Below are 25,621 nucleotides of genomic sequence, written 5' to 3' on the forward strand. Positions count from 1 at the left end.
TGCTGCTAACCCCATTCAGATAGGAAAGAGAAGGTAAAAGCACAGTTCAATAACGTGAAGGGCATATGCACTTTGTAAAGCTAAGCAAACTTCTACTGTGGCAGCTTCTTAAAAATGTATTATCCCTTTGGTTAATGTGTATTGACTATCTGCTACATTCCACTATGCTGCTTCATATTTAATAGTGATTCCACCATGGTTGTAACCTAGTACTGTTATTTATCAGTCTACTGACTTGATAATCTAAAATTTGCATTGCTTATGTATGGCTTGCAGACTTGTGTTTTCTTGTTCTTTTTCCTTCTGCTTTGGGGTCTGTTTTGCATCATTAATGACGTATGTTTTTGCCCTCAGTTGTGTTTCGCATGCCATAAAGCTGGATGTCCACAAATGCATGAAATGATCAAAATGTCCCTTACGACACTCCTCACTGCCCTGTGTCTTTGTGCCTCCCCTGGCGATCCACGGCCTGTGGCTTTTCACGAGGTATTTGACTTGCCCTTTAAGCCTCTGGTCAAGGTGCAGAACTGAAGCTTCGGAAGTGTCAGTTCTGCACCTCAAAAGCAAAGGGCGTGGGGAGATAGAACTGATAATGGAGATATGAAAAGAAATTGATGAGTCCCGTCCCAGAAACTCGGCCTGATTTTGGACATAGTATTCTCTGAGCTTCTCTGATTCAGTGTGCTCATCTTAGCACTGTCCTGAGGGAGAGGAAGAAAGACATTCACAAAGTGAAAAATCACTGGCCTTGAATTACAGTGGTCAGGTTTATTATGGAAACCCTAGTTCTGCAGACCTTACTGATTTACCAATTTATTATTAATACAACAAGTTTAAGAAACTTTAGAGGATGTCAGGATAGCCGTTAAAGCATCTCTTTCTGAGTACCTGAAGAAAGTGATATTATCAGTTACATGATCATTTTTATGTTTAAAAGGATACCCTTTGTCATAGACAGTATTTATATTCACAGCTTTAGTAGAATGAGCTCCTTAATCTTTTTTCAAAGCAAACTAAACATGTCTACCTTTCCCTTTATAAAATGCCTCTTGCAATAAGTCATGTCCCATTTTGTATGTGTAATAATAACAGCTAAACATTAAAAATGATGGTAACACTAAAAACTCATAGAAATATATTGATTATTTATGAAGTTCATCTCTTGACAGCAATGTTTGTGTTTCTTCAAATCCCGTTCTTCATGCTTGCATTCTTTCTTGGGTCTAAAGGTGCTGATAGAGTTTTTTAAAGAAGGCTATAAATGGCTCTCCATATTCAGGAAAATCATGCTTATATTAAGTGTGTAGTTCAGCTCTCCAGATAGTTAATCTCATCTTTAATGCTTCTAAGCTTAAAATTCCCCCTTAAATTTATAATGTCAGAGCTTAGAGAGCTTAAAGATCAACAGTTATAAAGATTTCTTGGGACAGTATAAGATTTAAATAAAACTGTTAGATCTTAAGGTATAAATAATATGAGTGTGCCTAATTACACTGTGGAGAATTTGGTTTCATCATAGTGAAATATCACACTCAGATGTATTTTCACAATTTTTAAACTGTTTCATCACATGGAAAAGTAAAAGTCTTTCAAGATTAAAACACTTTTTTTCTAAGTACATATAAATTCTACTTTCAGGTACATTATAATCCATTATTGTTTGAAAAAATGAGTTTAAAACTGATATACCCTAAAATGGTAATTTGACAAATGTATTTTGGAATGTGCCCTTATTTTTTAACTTAAATTAATCTAAGCCAACTTCCAAATACATTTTTGAGTTTTCACAGCTCATTTGGAATATCAGGCATTCAATAGGAGGTAAATTAAACTGCTAGAAAATATTTGTTTTTACCTAGTTAATTTTACAAAAAGATTTTTAATAATGAGGCCTAACAGAAAGGTCTAGCTTAAGCAGTAGCAGCAGCAAAGGTTCACATTGAGTTTCTCTCCCATCTCAGTTATCAATTATCAAATTAAACTTGCCTTCCCTGGAGAAGGAAATGGCAACCCACTCCAGTACTCTTGCCTGGAGAATCCCATGGACAGAGGAACCTGGTAGGCTATAGTCCATGGGGTTGCCAAGAGTCAGACACAACTGAGCAACTTCACTTTCACTTTGGGTGAGAACCCTATTATTGTCATTGTAGTCTTGAAGTTACTCCTAGAAAAGTAATCAAGGTATATTAAATCCCCCCCCCCTTTTTTTCAGCTTTATTTTTGGCTGTGCTGGGTCTTTGTTGCTGCTCAGGCTTTTCTCTAGTTGTGGTGCACAGGCTTCTCATTGCAGTGGTTTCTCTTGTGGAGCCTGGGCTCTCGGGTGCTCTGGCTTCACTAGCTGCAGTTCCCAGGCTCTAGAGCACAGGCTTAATAGTTTGGGTACACAGGCTTAGCTGCTCCGCAGCATGTGGGGTCTTCCCAGATCAGGTATTGAACCTGTGTCTCCTGCATTGGCAGGCGGATTCTTTACCACTGAGCCACCAGGGAAGCCCCCCTTTATTCCTTTTTGTGGGACTAAATATGCTTGGGAAATGAAAAGGATGACATACGTTATGGAGAGGAAAAAGTGGGAAAAATTTTAAAGTGTGCATTTATTGTCCATTCCTATAGCTTCTAAAAGATTTAGAGGCAATAAAATCTGAAAAGCCATGCCATTTAACATCATTACCATTAAATGAGGGATTTTCCCCCCTCAAATTGGGACTTCTCCATGCTGCAGCCTCAGGGAGTTGTCTAATGTTCAACTAGACATTCAGATTTGCAAGACCCAATCCACTCCAGTACTCTTGCCTGGAAAATCCCATGGATGGAGGGGCCTGGTGGGCTGCAGTCCATGGGGTCGCTAGGAGTCTGACACGACTGAGCGAGTTCACTTTCACGTTTCACTTTCATGCATTGGAGAAGGAAATGGCACCCCACTCCAGTGTTCTTGCCTGGAGAATCCCAGGGATGGGGGAGCCTGGTGGGCTTCCGTCTATGGGGTCGCACAGAGTCGGACATGACTGAAGCGACTTAGCAGCAGCAGTAGATCACAACTGGCTTTATGTTTGCTTAGCAGAATCTAGGGCAGGGAATAGAAACAGGGCACCAGCAGGCATTTATCTTTCACAGGAGTCCTTGTTGCAGTCCAGAGGCCAGTCTCTTGCTCTCAAATGCCAGCTTAGGAGCAAAAAGATAAGAGCCATCTCTGTGGGTGCAGAGTCACCTTGGATTTGGAGCCCCAGGTTTCAGCTGTGTAGGAACCAATATTCTGTAACAACTCCATGAGTTGAACTGGCAGAGTTCCCTCAGGGACAAGAGCTACCCAAGGAAACTTCTCACCAGGTTTTTATAATTTGTTCATAGTTTTCTAAATTCAGATGCAGCTTAGTAATCGGGGGGACATTTTTACCCTAAGTCATACTGCCTAGTAACACAGCTCATGTGTCCCACCTTTATCAGGTTTCCAAAAGAACACAGAGAGTTAATCCAAGGTCAAACTTGTTTATAGAGGAGAAAGGGATTCATTAACCCTTTTCCCCAACTCAGGAGTTAATAAATTCTGTTCCTATTTTGCCATGGAGAGAACTTTTCCTGATTAATTTCCAGCCACCTGAGTTTGTTTTTTTATCTAAAAATCACTCATTTGCATTCTTCTGTGATGCTCAGAATAGTAAGCTTTGAAGAGTGATTATCTTTAGAGAAAGATTACTTTTCCTCTATGATTAAAAACAAATTTCCAGGGACTTAAAATATTTAATAGCACTCATTGATAACTAGTCCTAAATCAGGCTGACTTTCTATTTAAGAGGGATTTAACATCCCCTCCAATTACTTCCAAAGCATGTTGGTAATGAACTGATATCTACAGAGTGTGTATGTTGCTATCTTATTTCTTTACCAGGTGTGCATTGAAACATACATATGTAGCTGTCACCAGCGTAGTATAAACACTGCTGTGCGGGCAACTCTCAGTCAAATGCTGAGTGACTTGACTTTACAGTTACGACAAAGGCAGGAGAACACGGTGAGCCTCTCGGTACCCACACGTTCATCCCGGTCTTGCCAGTGACTCTGTGTAATCGCATGATGAGTGTCCCACATCTTCTGTGCTCTCCCCTCCCCCGCCAGGGCTGCTTCCTACTGAAACATTAGGAAGGGCTGGCTTGGTTCACTTGAACTTTTATTTATATAAATTAAACTCTTCAAATATGTTTTTACCTGTTTCCCTCCAAAGTTTAAAGAGAGATTTTTCCTTGTGGTTTCGGTTATTGTTTTAGTCATTATTTTAAAACTCACTTTTCTTTTAAAATCGTGTTCTAAACATCACAGATTGAACAATTTTATATAAAAATATTGTGATGTATTAACAGACACTGAAGTAAATTCAAAATTAAGAAAAATTACTGGCAGTTAATTATGCAACTTGAGACTTGGGGTATATGTTTCTCTTTGTGAAATAAAAGAGTGTGGCAGTGAAGAATCTGAATTTATCTTCTCTCTGTCGTCAGAGCCCACTTGAGCTTTTTGCTCTTAACTTGAGCAGATTGTTTAAAATGAGCATTCCTGGGAAAAAATGTAAATGTAATCAGCTTCTTGTATATATTATCTTCTGGGAATGTTAATGAGATGATTCCTCTTCAAAACTGGTGTTTTGTTTTGTTTTTTTAAAGTCTGTCTCTAATAATTGATATAATTAAATTTTAAAAATATTTTAATATTTAAATATTAAAATTTAAATATTTTAAATAATTAAAAAATTTTAAATCTGCAAATTTTTAAATAAATAAATATTAAATATTTAAATATTTTAAATAATTAAACATTTTAAATCTGCAAATTTTTAAATAAATATTAAATATTTAAATATTTTAAATAATTAAAATTTTTTTAAATCTGCAAAAAGTATTCTGAATGAACACTTGTTGTTATTTTAGAATAGAATATCTCCAGCAGCAATTCAGAATATCTCAGAAATTAACTTTATAGAAATGAAGAGTTCATATTTAACATCAACTATTTCTGATTTTTAACTTCAATTATTTTCTAATTTTTAGAAAATTATGGAGTTGAGTGAAACATTAGAGATTATCTGGTCAAATTCTTTTATTCCTTAGAAAAACAAGTGGGGAAGATGAAGCCCAGAGAGGTGAAATTGAAATCTAAAGTTAATGAGCTTATCAATGAAAGAGCCAGAACAAATGCCCTGGTCTCCTTACTGAGTCCAGTCCAAGTTATTAACATGTGATCTGGCAGCCAGTGTTTAAAAAAATAAAACACTAATCTGGAGGTGGGGAGCGGAAACTGATTTTTTGTTTGCTATATCTAAAGCCTAAATTTCTATTAAAGAATTGTTTAAACTTGAGATATTTTTATTACAATAGCTTTCTCTTTGTTAAAAACTATTTTGTTTATACTAGGGTTTTGAATAGGATGCTGTAGAAATATTAGTTTAAAAGAAATTCAAGTCTGTAAGTAGAAAGCATTAAGAGAAAAAAGTATTTTTAATGGAAATAAACCTAAAATGTTGAGAGACCTTATATTAGTATACAGTCACATTCCATCCTTGCTAGGTGGCAATGTGATGGGAAATACTATAACAGTAATGTTTTAAGATGAAGCATTAAAATGAAACTTTGTATTCTCAAAGTGAATTCATTTATATTAGTTTAATTATACTTTGAAATTTTTAAGTAGGAGAATTTTAGGTTTTAAGTAAAAAGACTGATTTGTAGCTCATCTTGCTCTTCTGTTAGAGTGACAGGTAAAGTGACAGGTATAGTTGCAGAGGTCTGGATAAAACTGGAAGGTTGTGTGCCTGTATCCTGTGTATGATGTGGCTAATCAGCCTTCTGGTCCTGCTTGTCACTGACCATCTGGACTCACCCCATCCGGGGGCAAGATCCCAAATTAGATAGAAAATTAGTGTTTCCTGTTAATTTCCTTTCTATTACTCAGTAGGTCTCTGGAGATGTTTTTGTGTCCCAGAAAAACATGATTCTCAGGATGCTAATATTTGAAGTACATTTGAAGTCTAGTAGAGGGAGACATAAGTTTTACTACCTAAGAATGGTTAATTTTAAAAAGCTATTACAGGGGAGTGGTCCCCAGGAATGGTGAGGCTGCACGTCCTCCCACGGGACACTAGCATTACTTGGAGGAGATGTGTATAGTGCTTAGCATGACCCGTCACTGGAAACACATCACAGGCCATCTCAGAATTAGAAAGACTTAAAGACAGTGGAAAGAAAATAAATTTAGAATGCCAAAAGCTTAGCATGAAATGTATCATCAACTTAATGTCTAGCCCCTCCCCATCCCTATGCCCAGGGCAGATTACTCAGTTTGATTTTGTTTTGTATCCTCAGAAACCCTGAATTTACTATCAAGCGTTATTATTGAATTATTTCATTGACAAAAGCCATTGTTAAATTATTGTTAAGCATTTTAAAAAGAAAAAATGCCATATGTAAATATCTGGGGGGTAGGAGATAGTAGTTCTCCTCTCCATAAAAATGATTCAGATTGATTTCTTCCAAAAAACGTTGTTCTGACCTTAATGTTTAGCCATGTGCTGAGCTGTTGGCATTAACATCACACTTCCCCAAAATTCTGTGGAAGCTGCTGAGCTTACAAATTTATGAACAGAGAATAGTAGAAATATCTGCCTGTAACAAGCTTTAAAAAGATCAGCACTGTGGCAATAATTTATATCTGGTAGTTAATTGGCATGAAAATGCCTTCTTATTATCTCCCAGTGCTAAGAGGTAAGGCTGCCTTCCTGCTCTCAACTCAGTAGTCCCTGAATTATCCCTACAATGGGAAGTAAGTCTTACTACTAGTAAATATCTCTTCCTTTCTCTTCTCCCTTCCCTCAAGGTTCTGCCTCTACCCTAATAGTCCCAGATCTACCTAGTGGTGACCTGGAGTGGTCTGTCTGGTCAGACAATTGAAAGTTAATACCCTCCCGCCTCAAATAGGAAGCTGGTGCTTCTGACCAGCAGCTATTGTGGACCTGTATGTCAAAGTCCAGGAAACTGATCCTTCTTATGACTAAGAATCTGTATTCACTAGGTGCCACTCAGAGTGCTATTTGTGACTTTGGGGCAAATTGTTCTTTGTGCAAAGAGAACTCACATGTTTAGGCAGGTACTGCCCCAAGTCATGGCTCTGCAACACCCTAGAATGATCTACTGCACCATAGGGCTTAAACTTCCAGGGAGTTGTGGACTCTTGGCTGAGTTATTTTTGAAACTGATAATAACTTAGTTCCAGACATAATAGCCTTTTCATAAGTGCCATGAATACTGAAATGCTATCAAGAGCTGGAAGGTGCACCTAGGTAAGGTAGCAGAGCCCAGAACATTCAGATGACATTTTGTTTCCTAGACCTTTCCATTGTTGAACAGTCAGGATTTTTCTTGCCTGAATCTCCTAACTGTCCTGTGTGTGTCTCCCTTACTAGATAATTGAAAACCCGGATGTCCCCCAGGAATTCAGGAGTCAAGGTATTGGATTTGATTTTTGCACATTCAGTTGAAAAAGTGGGTATAAGAACACCAACTGTGTGCTCAGTATGCAGATATAATGCTGAGTAAAAGCTCTTGGGTTAGCTTCCCATTCTTCTCGGCTCTGCTTAGCTTTAATCAGCCATTGTTTCCTTCTGTTCCTACATCCTGTGCCAGCCATACCTGTTCCTGCTCCGACTGTGCCAGGGAAATTAACTTCACACACCTTCCTGTTGGAGGCTGGTTTTGTAGTTACTTTACTCTTCATGAAGTCAGGTTCATTAACTGTTAAAATGAGAACTGGAATACAAAATGGTAGAAACCTGACTGGCACCAAATGCTATTACACCTGGATGTTTATGAAGTTTTGTTATGAAAAATAAGTCATCTCACAGGGAAGGACAGACAGCCAGGTTTAAGTAGCAAATGAAATCAAGGTAAGGAACTTTCATTCTGATTCATAGGAAAGGAAAAAATATCCACTATAATAGACAAGCACTTTGCTTTCTTAAAAATGTTTGATGGTATTGTTTTCTGTAAAAGAGATGAAAAATTCAAATCATCTGATTGAAAAACTAAAATATCAGTTTTATCTAGGATTTTATTCAGTAATTTTTAAAATGTTGAGGGTACTTCCATAGTGGTCCAGTGGCTAAGACCCTACACTCCCAATACAGGGGGCCCGGGTTCAATCCCTGACTGAAGATCCCAAGCGCCACATCTAAGACCTGGTGCAGTCAAATAAATATTTTTTTTAAGTGTTAAAAAAATTTTTTTTACTTTGATATTTTTGCCAGTTAATGGAAGAAAGGGGTAGGGTAGAGAGAAAAGGAAAAAGGGAATGTAAGGAAGAGAAAGAAGTAGCTAAACAGCCACAATTAGGAGAAAAAGAATAAATGAAAGAAAATTACTGCTTTCGATCATTTTCTTTTAAAGCATTGCTTGAGTGTGTTTTTGTCACACTTCCCTGTATTCTTGGGCTACAAGTATTGCAGCGTCTTTTCACCTTTTGAAGCTCTTAGTGGTATGAGCCAAGATTTTTCATCTCTTTTGATTATTTCAGTTCCCACAATGTTTTCACTTTAATATAGGATGATTTTATAAACTAAAAAAGAGATCAAAGTTCTCTTGGTTAAGCATGCATATTTAAATATTGTATCAGTAAAAAATTGATGGACTCAATTTGAAATTTACCTAAAATTAAATTTCAGGATTCCTTATGGGTTTCATTTATTTTAAACTGTCTTTTATCATTGCACTTTATCATTTCTCAATTTTTTTTTTTTGCATTTAAGATCTTAAATTCTGAGGATCAGCTGTTTCTCATTTCCCTGCCATCTTTGAATTTTATTTTTCTTCTTACACTCCTGGCATTTTTTTTCTCCCTCTTCTTTGACCTCATGGTCATTCATTCATGCATTTATACGTTCCTCAAATACTTGGCCACATGTGTACAGATCTCCACAGGTTTTTATTTTAAAAAAGCAGATGCTTCCACTTGTTACTTTCCTTGGCCTAGCAGTGCTGAGACTTATTATTTAACCCCACTTGCCAAAGGCAAAACTTAAGCTTAATTGAAGCAAAACTGAAGCTTACCCAAGCTCATGCAGTCAACAAACTGTAGACCAGTACTTGAACAGATTCTGAAGTTCAGTCTTTTTCCAGTACAATTCTGTGGGAGTTTTGTTGCTAGATTCTGGACATGAACGTGTTTGGAGGGAAAATTATTTTTTCTGACACTGACTGTTGCTCCTTTAACAACAAAGGCCGTGTACCCTGAGGACGCCGGGACAAATAGCTGAAATAGGTGGAGACGGTGACTAACTTATTTTGCCCCTTTCCCTAGTTTCCTAGTTTGAAAAGTCCATCTTTCTTTCATGCCACTGTAGATTATCTCTCTAGGATACAACTCAAGTCTGCTCAGAAGACCCAGAAATTCAAGATATCAGAATAAGGGATACATGTATAGTCTGCTGGCCTAAATATTGAGAAAATTGTTATCAACTGTGTTGTTTCTTAAATTAACCAAATCTTTTTTCATTCAGTGTGAATGAACTTTACTTATAGTTAATAGTTTCATATTTTCTTCCTGGATTATCTTTTGAGTGTCTTACCTTGGAAAGGAATGATGATATTTAATTCTCTCTGATGCTTTCGGTGGCCTGAGGAAGGCTCAGCATGTGAAAATCATCTTTTCAGTCTTGAAAGTATCTAAAGCAGAGGATGGGAAGGAGTGTTGAGTAGGCCTGTAGTGCTCTGCTGCCCATGTCTAATGCCTGTCGCCTCCTCTCTTTGAAGGGTCAACAGTAGAGTCCCTCTGTGATGACCTTGTCTCCGTGCTCACTGTTCTGTGTGAGAAGCTCCAAGCCGCCATCAAGTAAGTGCCTTCAGCGCTGGTGCTCTGGTCTGCTCAGGGCCTATTTCTGAATGAACTTTTGCCCATAGCATCACTTGGAGTTGCAGAGTATAGGGACAGTGGTTTCCCCACCTCCTGCCATTTGTAAATTCACCGTCATTCCTGAGAAGTGTATTCAGTGATCTTGGGCAAGCCCACCTGGTCAAACATGATTACTGAAGGATGCAAATTTCTAATGGAGGTTAGTGGAAAGAATGTTGGCTAAGAGCTAGTTGATGTGAGGGCTAGTCCTAACCTGGCTCATCCCAGGTGTATGACTCTAAATGAGCCTTCTTATCAAATTATTGGACCTTTCTCCTTTGCTAAATGGCAGGATTGGCCTGGGTGGTCATTTTTTATTTTTTTCTGACATCTCCTGAGCCTGTGAGCTCACTCACTTATCTTTTAAAAGACTGTGTTATTCTGACTTTTATATACTTGTCATTTATTTGCATGCCAGTTTAATCAGTGATATTAGGTTATCTGTGATGTTCATTGCCCCAGCTCTCCAGGCAGTAAGTTGATACCTTATGCATTTGTAGTAAAGCCAAATCATAAAAAGGCCAGATTTGCCAAGTTGAGATGAAAACCTCTACTAGATACACACATAATTAACTGCAACACAGTAGGATTCTGAAGTGCCCTTTGAAATGGAAAAGACATATTACTGTTTAATGAAAACTAGACATTGGATGATTCAGAAGGTTTTGCTGTAGAATTTTATGTATTGTCATGAGCTGGGAGAAACAATCCCATTATAGAGACTCTTGAGAGTCCCCTGGACTACAAGGAGATCCAACCAGTCAGTTCTAAAGGAAATCAACCCGAATATTCATTGGAAGGACTGAAGCTGAAGCTCCAACACTTTAGCCACCTGATGCGAGGAACTGACTCATTGGAAAAGACCCTAATGCTGGAAAAGATTGAAGGCAGGAGAAAGGGGTAACAGAGGATGAGATGGTTGGATAGCATCACCTACTCAATGAACAGAAGTTTGAGCAAACTCCAGGAGATAGTGAAGGACAGGGAAATCAGGCGTGCTGCAGTCCATGGGGTTGCAAAGAGTCTGACACAACTGAGTGACTAATGCTATGATAAATCACAGTTTATTTACTATTGGTTCAACTGCATTATTTTTGTTGGATTGTGTGTTAGTCACTCAGTTGTGTCCGACTCTCTGTGTCCAGTCCATGGAATTTTCCAGGCAAGCATACTGGAGTGGATTGCCATTTCCTTCTCCAGTTTTGTTGGATTACCGGAGTTAAAAAAAACCCGTGTTTTGCTCCTCACTAGCTCTTGACTTTGATCAAAGATCTCAACCACCCTAAGTTTATATATCCTATAATTAGTTGTTATTATCATGTTATTTTATATTAATAATATGTTGGAGAAGACTCTTGAGAGTCCCTTGGACTGCAAGGAGATCCAACCAATCCATTCTAAAGGAGATCAGCCCTGGGTGTTACTTGGAAGGAATGATGCTAAAGCTGAAACTCCAGTACTTTGGCCACCTCATGCAAAGAGTTGACTCATTGGAAAAGACTCTGATGCTGGGAGGGATTGGGGGCAGGAGGAGAAGGGGACGACAGAGGATGAGATGGCTGGATGGCATCACCGACTCGATGGACGTGAGTTGAGTGAACTCCGGGAGATGGTGATGGACAGGGAGGCCTGGTGTGCTGCGATTCATGGGGTCGCAAGGAGTCAGACATGACTGAGTGACTGAACTGAAGTGAATAATAATATTGAAGTATACCATAATATTGTAATAGTATATTAGTAATATTTTAATATTAATATACTTGATTATAACATGGTTCAATATATTAATTTGCATTATAATCATAATAGTAATATGTAATATTCGTAATATAAAATATTCTAGGGCTTTTGTATGGATTAAGCTAGAAAATTAACCTAAAAGATTGTCAGTGCCCACCAAGATCAGAATAAACAGAATTAGGTTTATTAACTTGCTATAGCAAGGGAGCCTGTACACTATGAGGAATGATGAGGCATCCAGTAAAAGGGTGGGTGTTAGGAATTGTTACAGGATTTGTACCTGAGTTGGGTAATATCAGGTGGATTAAAGGACTTGGATGTTCTGTTCAAGAACTGGGCACTGTCAGAAAGTGAGGGGCAATTCTAGCATTGAACATCCTATTGAGTTGGCCAAAAAGCTCCCTTGGGTTTTTCCATAAAGTCTTACAGGAAAACCCATATGAACTTTTTGGCCAGCCCAGCTGTCGTCACCTAGACAAGAGGGCTAGATGGGGGCCAGAGTTGTCACTGGAGAATCGGCAAGGGTCGCTTACAGGGGAGGGTGATATTTGGTCATTTTTGTAATTGTACAGATTTTTTCAAAATTTCTGTTCAGATGTGATTATAGATTGCTTTCATCTTGTTCCATCATTGTCTTAGAGTCCTCATCTGATATTAACATTCTGTGCAATTGTTGATGTTTCCCAGGGGAACACACAGCTGGCTATTGCCAGCTGTCAAGAATTCTTCTTCTCAGCCCACCCTCCCATCTCAGGTTTTAGCGTTGTCAGAAAATAAACCAAAGACCACCAAAACTTTGAAAATATAAAAGCTATGTTCATTACTGAGCTGCCAAGGGAAAACAAAGAAGTTAACCTTTTTTTTCCTGAGTAGTTTGTTAAGGGAAAAATGTAAGAATTTTAAGTGCTACAAAAGTGCTAATAATAGCTCAAGGTAATTATGCCATTAATAAATTTAAAAATAGTCATCAAGAGAAGTGAGAATGAATCTATGGGTCTATAAATGATACCATTGTTTGTTGGTCCAGAATGAGCTTTTAGCAAAGTCCAGTAAGGCCCTGCCTGGCATCTGGGGTTCGGTTCATGATCTTTAAAACCTGAATGCCTCTAATGTCCCCTACAGGGACCTCTACCTGTACGGCAACCATATGACCTAGTTTACCTTAAACAGTCCTAAGTAATGCTTATTGTGTAATTAGTATTAAAGACATTCAGATCAATATCTTCTAGGAACTACTTGTATAAGTGGAATCTTTTTTGCTGCACAGCACATAACAAATATTTGATAAAAGCTCTAAAAAGCTTGTTTGCTTTCAGAATTATCAGTGCTAATGCTAGTTTACAGTGGATTTAGGAGTTTCTTACATTAGAAATTTGGACTGTAGATTGTTAGAAAAATACATTGCATAAACATCACAAATGTTCACATACGTGTATTAGAAACTGAAGGTCATACATTTCTATCAGTCACTGAAAAATGGAAACATGTCTCAATCATGTAACTAAATGATAGGCTTTAAATGGAAAAAAATAACTCATGTGACACACATGTGGTTTTCTAGGATTTCTCATTGAATATTGGATCAAAGGTGGCTTTAGGCATATTGTTATAGAGCTTAATGATTTTTTTTATAGGATTCTCATAGTCTTGCTTGGTTTTTCAAAGCAATTTCCTTACCATAATTCTGCCTCTAGAGACTTGTTTGGTTGCGGTCTTTGCCATCATGATGGCATTGCCCTACAACAGGGGTTCTGTTGCTGTAGAAGCTGAGCTATAGCAGGTTTGGTGCAGCTTCACTGGGAGACCTTTAGACCACCTGATCAGATGATACCATGCCCTTGGCTGCCCTCACTCTGGTGGTTCTATTAGTTTTCTTTGTTAGGTTTTCATATCTGTATAGTTTCTTCTGATTTTATTGCTTTAAGTCCTTTTATTTTCTGTTGGCTAATCTTGACACCTCTTCTAACTTCTAAATAGGTTCTTTGTCTGAAATCATGCTATGGTCATTCAGTTCAGTTCATTCACTCAGTCGTGTCCAACTCTTTGCGACCCCATGGATTGCAGCACACCAGGCTTCCATCCATCACCAACTCCTGGAGCTTACTCAAACTCATGTCCATCAAGTCAGTGATGCCATCCAACCATCTCATCTTCTGTCGTTCCCTTCTCCTCCTGCCTTCAATCCTTCCCAGCATCAGGGTCTTTTCCAATGAGTCAGTTCTTCGCATCAGGTGGCCAAAGTATTGGAGTTTCAGCTTCAGCTTCTACGGTCATTCAGTTCATTCAGTTCAGTCACTCAGTCGTGTCTGACTCTTTATGACCCCAGGAACCACAGCACACCAGGCCTCCCTGTCCATCACCAACTGCCAGAGTCTACCCAAACCCATGTCCATTGAGTCGGTGATGCCATCCAACCATCTCATCCTCTGTCGTCCCCTTCTCCTCCTGCCCTCAATCTTTCAGCATCAGGGTCTTTTCAAATGAGTCAGCTCTTCACATCAGGTGGCCAAAGTATTGGAGTTTCAGCTTCAACATCAGTCCTTCCAATGAACACCCAGGACTGATCTTCTTTAGGATAGACTAGTTGGATCTCCTTGCAGTCCAAGGGACTCTCAAGAGTCTTCTCCAACACCACAGTTCAGAAGCATCAGTTCTTCAGTGCTCAGCCTTCTTTATAGTCCAACTCTCACATCCATACATGACTACTGGAAAAACCATAGCCTTGACTAGATGGACCTTTGTTGACAAAGTAATGTCTCTGCTTTTGAATATGCTGTGTAGGATGGTCATAACTTTCCTTCCAAGGAGTAAGAATCTTTTAATTTCATGGCTGCAGTCACCATCTTCAGTGATTTTGGAGCCCAGAAAAACAGTCAGCCACTGTTTCACTGTTTTCCCATCTATTTGCCATGAAGTGATGGGACCAGATGCCATGATCTTAGTTTTCTGAATGTCGAGCTTTAAGCCAACTTTTTCACTCTCCTCTTTCACTTTCATCAAGAGGTTCCTTAGTTCTTCATCACTTTCTGCCATAAGGGTGGTGTCATCTGCATATCTGAGGTTATTGATATTTCTCCCAGCAATCTTGATTCCAGCTTGTGCTTCCTCCAGCCCAGCATTTCTCATGATGTACTCTGCATATAAGTTAAATAAGCAGGGTGACAATATACAGCCTTGACGTACTCCTTTTCCTATTTGGAACCAGTCTGTTGTTCCATGTCCAGTTCTAACTGTTGCTTCCTGACCTGCATACAGGTTTCTCAAGAGGCAGGTCATTACTTCCTCTCTCAATATCCATTTCCAAAATCAGTGCTTGTATACCTCCTGGGGCTTTAGCTTTATAGGGGTATATACTCATGATATGTTCGGTCTCCTAGGAGTAGTCAGAAAATGCTTTCAGGCACACAGGTTAACTCACATGCCTTGGAGATGTGGTATTAATAGAGCACTCTATTAGGCAGATTGAGTTAGACAGTGCTGTTTAAATCTAAGAATTTGGGGGAGAATCACTGGGCTTAGGAATATATTTCTTCATTCTCTGCTTGTTGGTCTCCCACACCCTCTCCCACTTCCCTCTCTTCCCAGAACAGAATGTCAGAGAGGAATCAATGAGGCAAGGGTGACCTTCATATTGCACATTCTAATTCCATTCCACTCCTATGCAATTAACTCTCTCTCCTTTTTCTAACTAAATTTGAATCTGTTTCTAAGGGAGGTAAAGTCAAAACAGCTCAAAACAAAACCAATTTTAAGAACTCCAGAGACTGAGGGTGTGGTGCCAGGTTTGCCCTGCTTCTTCTTCATGGACCCCTGTCACCTACAGGAGCTGTTCTCTGTGTATCTTGAGCCTGGAGGAAATCCAGAGACGAGCAAAGAGTGAGACCAGCAGACACTCAACCTGCTCCAACAAAAGACCAGGCAGAGTGACTCACAGACCTCCTCAGTGGGCACATATTCCCTATTGTGTGTTGAAAGTCTTGGCTGGTTTCTAGGCTCCTTTCTGCCCTGTGCATTCCACAGATTCACCTGTTGTCAGGCAAATATGAAATGTACACCCTGTGCACGCACATCTGTATATCTAGTGAAGGGCCTGCGTGGAAGGTGTGCCTCTAATGACGTGATTCGTGCCAGGCCACAAGTACTTATTTTGCCAGACTGCAGCAGCCCACAGAAAAGCAGCTGCATTCAGTCTCCAAGGAGATTCCAGGCCAGTTTCCTTGGCAATGAGCTCTCTCTGTCATTGAGTCCTATGCCTTGGGGTTGCCGTATTGCTGCAGCACGCTTTGCTGATAGGTACTCGTGGGAAACTTGACTGCTTGTAACTTTTCTCTGGGTTTGTTTCCAGTGATTTCAGAAGCTGAGACTTTTTATTGTCTATGGTTATTTTAGTTTTGTGATGATCAACTGATGGTTTGAAAGATAAGACATTTTTAATAGGGCATTTAATTATTTTTCTTAATAATGAGTCAAATGATTGGTCAGAAAGACAACCCACTTGGATTTTAGTACTTTCTGGTGGATTAGGCAGAAAATTTAGTCCAGTTATAAAAGTGTGCATCTCATAAAGTTATATGTTTTTTATTTTTTTATTTTTTTTTATAAATACATTTTTTAAATTTTATTTTATTTTTAAACTTTACATAACTGTATTAGTTTTGCCAAATATCAAAATGAATCCGCCACAGGTATACATGTGTTCCCCATCCTGAACCCTAGAACTGTATAGTAATAACTATGAGAAAAATAATTTGTCCATTGAAAAACACTGGTGATTTTAAAAAAAAAAAAAAGAAGAAAAGCCAAATGCAAGTTAGTAAAGTATTAACCATCTAAAAGATATCATGGTACATAGTGTCTTGAAAAATTTAGACAATTAAATATATTAAAATTTAGTATTTCTGGAGTAAACTGTAGACTTAAGTCAATATATCAATATTTGTTCCTTAATGGTAACTGTTAATTTGTTCTTTAATGGTAAGATGTTACTAATAGGATAAACCACGTACAGGGGTGGGTAAAATATGGCCACATTCTGTACCATGCTACATTTTTCTATAAATCAAAACTTTTAAAAAATCAAGTTTATTACAGAAAAATCATCCTAATTGGTTTGCTGGGGCTGCCAAAACAAAGTATCACAAACTGTGTATCACAAAAAAGTGGCTTTAATAACAGAAATCCATTGTCTCATGGTTCTGGAGGCTGGAGATCAGAATGTCAGAGGGGTTGGTTTCTTCTCAGAGCTGGGAGGCTTCACTCCTCGTCTACTCCCCTTGTCTCTTCACATTGTCTTCCCTCCATATGTATTTCTGTGTCCAAATTTCCCTGTTTTATGAAGATGATTGTTTAGTTCCTCAGTCATGTCCAACTCTTCAAGACCCCATGAATGCAGCATGCCAGGCTTCCCTGTCCCTCACCATCTCCCACAGTTTGTTCAAACTTGTGTCCATTGAGTCAATGATGCCATCCAACCATCTCATCCTCTGTCATCCCCTTCTCGTCCTGCCTTCAGTCTTTCCCAGCATCAGGGTCTTTCCCAGTGAATTGGCTCTTTGCATCAGGTGGCCAAAGAATTAGAGCTTCAGCATCAGTTCTTCCAATGAATATTCAGGATTGATTTCCTTCAGGATTGACCAGTTTGATCTTGCTGTCCAAGGGATTCTGAAGAGTCTTCTCCAGCACCACAGTTTGAAAGCATCAGTTCTTTGGCACTCAGCCTTCTTTGCACTTCCCTGGTGGCTCAGTCGGTAAAGAGTCTGCCTGCAATGAAGGATACCCAGGTTCAGTACCTGGATGGGGAGGATCCCCTGGAGAAGGAAATGACCACCCACTCCAGTATTCCTGCTTGGAGAATTCCATGGACAGAAGAACCTGGTGGGTTACAGAGAGTCAAACATGACTGAGTGACTTAACACTTTCAGCCTTCTTTATAGTCCAACTCTCACATCCATACATGACTACTGGAAAAACCATAGGATACCAATCCTGTTGAATGAGGATCTACCCTAATGGCTTTGCTTTAACTTGGTTGCCAGTGTAAAGACCCCACCTCCAAATAAGACCATCTTTGAGGTACCAGGATTAGGACCTCAAAGTGTGAAATGGAGGTGGGGGGAGCAGAAGGCAACCCATGACATTACCAGCCTCCCCCCAAATTAACACTCTGTGATGCCTAACATTTTCTCAAGTGTTTCCCACACATCACCTCTTTAATCTTCCCTTTACTTTGGATGTGTTTGTGTGTGGGTTCTGTTCCCCCGCAGTGACAGCCAGCAGCTGCAGCTCCTGTACCTGGAGTGCATCCTGTCCGTGCTCAGCAGCTCCTCCTCCTCCATGCAGCTGCACCGAGGCTTCACAGACCTCATCTGGTGAGTACTCATCTTGATGCCCACCCTGGCTCTGCGCTAGGCCTGGGGGCTCGCTCCATCCGGCTGGGTCTGTGGGTCCCTTCCCATGGCATCTGTGCCTCTCTTGTTCCATCTCTGTGTAAATGTATTAGAGGGAAAGAGTGCTTTGCTTATATGTACCAGACCAAGCTACGGAGAGTTAAGGATAATTATTTTAACCAACTATGCCTCCCAAGGCCCACCTGCATTTTATTTACATCATAAGATCATGAAAGCCTATGTTCTAAATCATATAAAGTCACCAGTGAATTGCACAGGGAAAATAGTTCCCCTTCACCATAACTGAACCTTCTTCGCAACCTCACCCTGGTACTCGCTCCATCTCAATCTCAAACTAGTCTCTTAATCACAGTCAGAGATTCACACAAATGACAGGGCCCTCGGGCAGCCAGCAAGTTGCTCTGGGTTCCTGGGCTAATCTGACAGGGAGAAAGTTGAGTGCTGTGTATCAGTGTGATATGTGTCAGAATTTTAAATTAACTTCTCAAATGAGAAATATAAGTAATTTCATTATTTATAATAAAATGAAACTTTATCACTAAGCCATTTAGCACTTTGAGTCCATTTTCTTCATAGAAGATGCTTTCTGATACTTCTCTTGATAGTTTATATAGTTAACCCCAGCTTGAATTATGAAGAAGAGTATTCTGTTGCTATCCCCAGGAGTGATGGAGAGACAGGACATGCTGGAGCAGGAGGTAGCCAGAAAAAGGGGCAGTAAAGAGCCCAGCTCTTACGTGTCATTTTTGGGGCACCTGGTATTTACCCTCAGGATAGTATTCATGTTTCATCATCTGGCTTGAAGGGAAACTGATCTTTCCTCTCTTCCCCTCTCAGGAAGAACCTTTGCCCCGCTCTCATCGTGATCCTGGGGAATCCGATTCATGATAAAACCATCACCTCTGCACACAGCAGCAGCACGAGTACCAGCATCGAGTCAGACTCTGCGTCTCCTGGGATTTCCGACCACGGCCGAGGTTCAGGCTGCTCCTCCACGGCGCCAGCCCTGAGCGGGCCGGTGGCCCGGACCATCTACTACATCGCGGCTGAGCTGGTGCGGCTGGTGGGGTCGGTGGACTCCATGAAGCCTGTGTTGCAGTCCCTCTACCACCGTGTGCTGCTCTACCCCCCACCCCAGCACCGTGTGGAAGCCATCAAGATCATGAAAGAGGTAGGGAGGCCGTGAAGGATGCCCCCAGCTTTGTTGGGGGGGCTGAGCACCTTGTCTTGCGCACAGGAAGTACTTAGAAAGCGTTTGCCAATCATCTGCTGGAGCTTAATTGCTTCTCTGCAGTATCCAATAATAGTATCTTTAGCACTGGGGGCTGTGTGGGCATGTGTTGGGAGTTGGGCTAAGGGGGTGTTGATAAATGCCCACTGCAGCAAAGCCCTTTGATAATTTGAGCCACATGCATCTGACTGGAACCCAGGCTGAACTTTCAGCTTGCTCCCTAAGGTACTGTCTGTGCAGATGTGTGTGTTTATTCACTTTTGCCAAAATTGGATTTCAAAATGATTTTATACTCAGATTGTACATTATCCAAAAATGAGCTTTACTGATCTCTGATTTCTAAAAGGGACCCTGTTCTCCACTCCTTCTTACGCCCTATTTCTCCCACATGTCATGAGACAAAGGATGTCCAGCTTAGGATATATGTCCCAGTGAGCCACTTCATGGTTTTGAGGAGGAATTGGAGCTATTTTGAGGATACTTTAAGAATTCCTCTGCTTCTCAACCAAAAAGAAAAGTGACCAACTTTTTTGTACCTGTAAACTTGTCCATGAAGGTTTAATCACACTGGGTTTTGGTACCTGACACCAAAAAAAATCAGTGTAACAAAATTACCTTGAGCAGTATTTGCTACTCACCAGTTTTTAAAAAGCTTAATTTGAACGGCTTGCTGATGTTGTTTTCATGAGATTTGACTGTAATCAAAAATGGAAATTCTCACCCAGTGTTTCCAGAAATGAAGGAACAATCCAAGTTTAATTGCTGATGAAGAAAATTTATGGACCCACAGTAGTAATGACCATTTTTTCTTTATGCCAATATTTAACATATATTATCTTTAATATTCATAATAACTTTGTGAGGTTATATACCAGTGAAGAATGTTTTCCCTAACAGAGCTTCAGGCAAGGGGGATCAAATGGTCAGCTTTGATATCTGATCACCACTCAGTTGATGAGCACAATGCAGCTTTGGAGGCCAATGAGACCAGAAGCATTTGGTGGTTTAGTCACTAAGTTGTGTCCAACTCTTGTGACCCCTTGCGCTGTAGCTGTCCATGGGATTTCCCAGGCAAGAATATTGGAGTGGGTAGCCATTTCCTTCTCCAAGGGATCTTCCCAACCCAGGGATTGAACCTAGGTCTCCTGCATTACAGGCGGATTCTTTACGGACTGAGCTACCAGGGGCCACCACCCAAGCAACCATCCCCTAGGAATCTGCCCCCGCCCCTGTGAAGCTTGTCGTCTGGAGGAACAGGGTGGACTTTCTTTGAATTAGCCAATCTGGAGGAAGAGGACAGTAGAAAGGGCCACCATGCATGCTCATCTCTTTCTCCTGAATTAACCAGTCAGACCAGCCACTCCCCCTCCACTGGGAAGAAGTGAGAAAAGGAGAAGGACCCAGAATGTTATTCCACTGGGTGTTCCTGCCCATAGAAACATGAAGCCAGGAAAGAGGAATTTTCCCTCCTACAAAAAAACTACTTTAAGGGGTCAAATGACTTGCCCAGGGTCAAAAGAAAGAGAAGAGGTGGGCACTTCCCTGGTGGTCCAGTGGTTAAGACTCTGCCTTCCAATAAGGGGATGTGGGTTCCATCCCTGGTTGGGGAACTAAGATCCCACATCCCAAGGGGCAATGATGAGCCCACATGCTGCAACTAAGACCCTATGCAACCAAATAAATAAATAAAAATAAAATTAACTTTCTTAAAAAAGAGAAAGGGTACAAATCTCCATCTGAACCCAAGCCCCTGGTCTTTCCCTACACACACTTATCACTGGACTGGACTTTCATATTACAATGTGGATGATTCCAGCAGCTCTTTTCCTGGCACTGGTTCAGCTGCCCTTTCCATGAAGTTGGGTCTGAGTCAAGGTTTGAATCCCCTCTCTGCCACTCATCAGCTATATACCATAGCTAAAGCATTTAACTCTGAACTTAGCAGTTTATTATCTCTGCATAGTGACAGTATGCCAAAGGTTGCCAATTCAAAATGCCATGAAGTTTGTATAAGTACTTTGTGAGTATTTAAAGTGATAAACAAATATGTGGTGCGCTTATGAGCTTCCCTCATGGCTCAGATGGTAAAGAACCTACCTACACTGCAGGAGACCCAAGTTCAATCCCTAGGTCAGGAAGATCCTTTGGAGAACGCATGGCAGCCAACTCTAGTATTCTTGCTTGGAGAATTCCATGGACAGGGGAGCCTGGGAGGGCTTCAGTCTGGGGGGTTGCAGTGAATCAGACACAACTTAGTGACTGAACAACAACATAAAGGAAGAGAAAAACGTACAGAGAGCTAAAGATAGCAGGTCCTCATCACCTCCTGCCTGAAGCAGCAAATCATTCAAGTTGGTCTCCTTGCTTCCTGCCTGTGTTTTTTCTCTCTTTTATTTTTCTGGATGGGCTTCCCAGGTGGCTCAGATGGTAAAGACTCTACCTGCAATGCAGGAGACTCTGGTTTGATCCCTGGGTATCTTCATTCTCATTTCCCATCATTTCCCAGGATGCACCCTCATTCCATCCTGCTTTGTTCAGTTTCTACTTTCCTGCTTCTATTCCAGCTCCCCCTGCCCTGTGCCCACTGGCCACTTCCACTTAACATAGTGAAATGGTGGATCACAATAAGCTAGACAGACTCTGCTGGCACTTCACGTTAACTTGTTTACAGACTTCTGTAGGGAGATAATATTGCTCCTGTTTTCCAGATTGGGATACTGAGGCTTCGTGAAGAGAGGTTTACTCACCCAAAGTCCTTGTGAGCAATACGACTAAAATATAAACCCAGATGTTCTAATTACAACTGCCTTTCTGTCAAAATCTTTCTCTTTTATGACTCTGCTTCCTCAGACCAGTGATTTCACTCTTCTCTAAATCTTGTTCTACCATTTAGCAATTGATTATAATGCCTCATCACTCTGACTGCTCCACAATACCATATGGAAAAAGCCTCTTGTCTCCCTAAACATGGTTTTGTATACATTGTTTTCTGTGTTTCCTTTGGTATCTAACACTACTGTCCTTGAATAAGAATAAGTGTTCAATACATTTTGGTATTCAAGTGTTCAATATTCTGACCTGAAGACAGAATATCTGCAGAGGGTGTTTTGAAGCAACAGCATCCTTTCTTCCCCCCTCAGAACTTCCCAGGTGATGCGAGCAGTAAACAATCTGCCTGCCAGTGCAGGAGATGCAAGCGACCAGGGTTAGATCCCTTGGGTCGGGAAGATCCCCTGGAGAAGAAAATGGCAACCCACATCAGTATTCTCGCCTGTAAAATCCCATGGACAGAGGAGCCTGGTGGGCTACAGTCCATGGGGTGGCAAAGAGTCAGACATGACTAAGTGAGCATACAAAAAGCAACTAGACAGAGATGACAGGCACTGGAGTTATTGTTGCCCAGGATAGAGCCACTCGACAGCTGAATTCTAAGTAAATACTTTGCCTACGAGGTGTATAGTTCTCAATGCACTTTCTATAATAGCTTCCTTAGTACTGCAAAGGAAATTAGTCCTGTGTTCCTGTCTTCATGGATTTGCTAGCTCCCCACAGTCAATTTGCTAAGCGAGGCTGTAATTGACACCAGGGTAGTGTGTCCAGGCCGTGCTGCCCAGCGGAGCACGACACACTCACGTGGGCCAGGTTGTTCTCACGAGCGTCGCCTCCACTTACTGTGGCAACACCAGTAATTTGGGAAGGCTGGTAACCTAGATACCAAAATGTGCAGGGCTCACGCATACAAAGGAAACCCCTGGGCACCCAGGATGTTTGCTCGCTCTTGTGGAGTTTGAATGCCTGGTACATTATTTGCTGTTTTCTCTCTAATTCGTCTCTCTGCCATGTGGGCTGTGTGCTTATTAATCGAAGGCATACAGGACATTTTGTTTTTCAAAATACATTTTCTTTTTTTGCTTCTACTCCCCCCACCCAAAACATTTCATAACCAAAAAGAACACCTTGCTTCCTTTTCTCTCTCCCACATTTCGGCTTTAGAAGGAAGCCCTAGTCTTTATCAGACCTGTGACACCCTAGCCACTGACACCAATTCCTCATTCCCACCAGAAGAAGCTGAAATTAAACAAGTCTTGCTTTTCTTTAAGTATTTGTTGAGAGTTCTCCAAAACTCTATTTCCTTTCCCTCCAGACTCTGAAGCACCTCAGAAATAAACACAAGATTAATGTGAGAATTCAAATATGTCATCTGATTTATTCCTGGTAAAGTTGGATTAGGGAATGTAATGGGATCCCAAGAGAGAGTCAGATTTCCCACTCTTGTGCCCCTGAAAGGCACTTATCCTTCTAACAAGAGATGGGACAGCTAGAGGCTCAGAGGCATAGCCACTTCACTTGGCTGCAGGTCTGGCATGCAGACAGATGGAGAGAGAGAAAGAGAAATTGCCTTGATCTCTGTAATATTGCTCCTTTCTTGATGACAAAAAAAAAAAAAAAACACGTGGAAGCTTCATGTTTGTGCCTCCAAGAGAGACGTTCCCAATTTCTGGCAGAAGAAAGGAATTTTGAAGAAGCAAAACATGTAATTTTTTCTACTTAATATACTTTATCTTGCAAATATAAGTCATTTTGAAAATAATGAACATAATAGGATGTCTGCTTCAATGTACTTGATTAATCAATCTTTCTTTAACTTAGCCTCAATTGAAATTTTCTGTACAGATGTCTACCATATAGAAACAAAAATACGTTTGAACCAAAAAATTATGAAAATCCTGTATGAGAACTTGTAAGATATAGCCAAAACAGTGCATAAAAGGATATTTATGGCTTCAATGACTTACCTCAAAAAATAGAAAGTCTAAAATTAATGTTCTAATTCTCCAACTTAGGTAGTTTGGAAAGGAAGAGCTTAAATTTTTTAAAAACTCAAAAGAAAGACTAGGATTGTTGTTAAGTCCTTTTCAACTCTTTGCCACCCCAAGAACTGCAGTACATACATTCTTCACTATCTTACAGAGTTTGCTCATATGCATGTCCATTGAATTGATGATCCCATCCAATCATCTCACCTTTCTGTTGTCCCCTTCTCTTGCCCTAAATCTTTCCCAGCATCAGAGTCTTTTCCAATGAGTTGGCTCTTTGCATCAGGTGGACAAAGTATTGGAGCATCAGCATCAGTCCTTCCAATGAATATTCAGGACTGAGTTCCTTTAGGATTGACTAATTTGACCTCCTTGCTGTCCGAGGGACTCCCAAGAGTCTTCTCCAGCACCACAGTTTGAAAGCATCAATTCTTCAGCACTCAGCCTTCTTTATGGTCCAATTCTCACATCCGTATATGACCACTGGGAAAACTATAGCTTTGACTATATGGACCTTTGTCAGCAAAGTGATGTCTCTGTTTTTTAATATGCTAAGTTTGACATGGCTTTTCTTCCAAGGAGCAAACATCCTTTAATTTCATGGCTACAGTCACTCTACGCAGTGATTTTGGAGCCCAAGAAAATAAAATCTGTCACTGTTTCCACTTTTTCCCTATTTGCCATGAAGTGATGGGACTAGATGCCATGATCTTAGTTTTTTGAGTGTTGAGTTTTAAGCCAGCTTTTTCAGTCTCCTCTTTCACCTTGATCAAGAGATTCTTTAATTCCTCTTCACTTTCTGCCATTAGAGTGGTTTTATCTGCATATCTGAGGTTGTTGATATTTCTCCTGGCAGTCTTGATTCTAGCTTGTGATTCATCCAGCCCAGCATTTTGCATTATGTACTCTGCATATAAGTTAAATAAGCAGGATGATAATATACGGTGTTGACATACTCCTTTCCCAATTTTGAACCAGTCTGTTGTTCCATGTCTGGTTCTAACTATTGCTTCTTGACCTGCATACAGGTTTCTCAGGAGACAGGTAAGCTGGTTTGTTATTCCCATCTCTTTAAGAATTTTCAACAGTTTGTTGTGATCCACACAGTCAAAGGCTTTAGCGTGGTCAATGAAACAAAAGTAGATGTTTTTCTGGAATTCTCTTGTTTTTTCTGTGATCCAAGGGACGTTGGCTATTTGACCTCTGGTTCCTCTACCTTTTCTAAATCCGGCTTGTACATCTGGAATTTCTCAGTTCACATACTGTTGAAGCCTAGCTTGAGGGATTTTGAGCATGACATTGCTAGCATGTGAAATGAGCGCAATTGTGTGGTAGTTTGAGCATTCTTTGGCATTGTCTTTCTTTGGGATTGTAATGAAAACTGACCTTTTCCAGTCCTGTGGCCACTGCTGAGTTTTCCAAATTTTGGCATATTGAGTGCAGCACTTTCATAGCGTTATCTTTTAGGATTTAAAATAGCTCAGCTGGAATTCCATCACCTC

The 25,621-nt window shown here is 40.3% G+C and overlaps 1 protein-coding gene across 6 annotated transcripts in view; it reads left to right on the forward strand.

Moving 5' to 3' along the window:
- The window catches only part of ARFGEF3 (ARFGEF family member 3), a 171,348-nt gene that overhangs the window by 80,341 nt on the left and 65,386 nt on the right, over window positions 1–25,621 (forward strand). For 4 of the 6 annotated variants that reach the window (XM_055535739.1, XM_055535742.1, XM_055535744.1 and 1 more), the window contains exons 6-11: window positions 355–486; window positions 3,884–4,006; window positions 7,445–7,487; window positions 9,786–9,864; window positions 17,928–18,032; window positions 18,909–19,242. In XM_055535739.1, the coding sequence (XP_055391714.1) occupies window positions 355–486; window positions 3,884–4,006; window positions 7,445–7,487; window positions 9,786–9,864; window positions 17,928–18,032; window positions 18,909–19,242 (816 nt within the window). The remainder of the gene's footprint in view (window positions 1–354; window positions 487–3,883; window positions 4,007–7,444; window positions 7,488–9,785; window positions 9,865–17,927; window positions 18,033–18,908; window positions 19,243–25,621) is intronic. The other 2 variants (XM_055535740.1, XM_055535743.1) reach the window with 2 other exon arrangements.

The sequence above is a fragment of the Bubalus kerabau genome, chromosome 9, assembly GCF_029407905.1.
Source record: "Bubalus kerabau isolate K-KA32 ecotype Philippines breed swamp buffalo chromosome 9, PCC_UOA_SB_1v2, whole genome shotgun sequence".
Taxonomy (NCBI): Eukaryota; Metazoa; Chordata; class Mammalia; order Artiodactyla; family Bovidae; genus Bubalus; species Bubalus kerabau.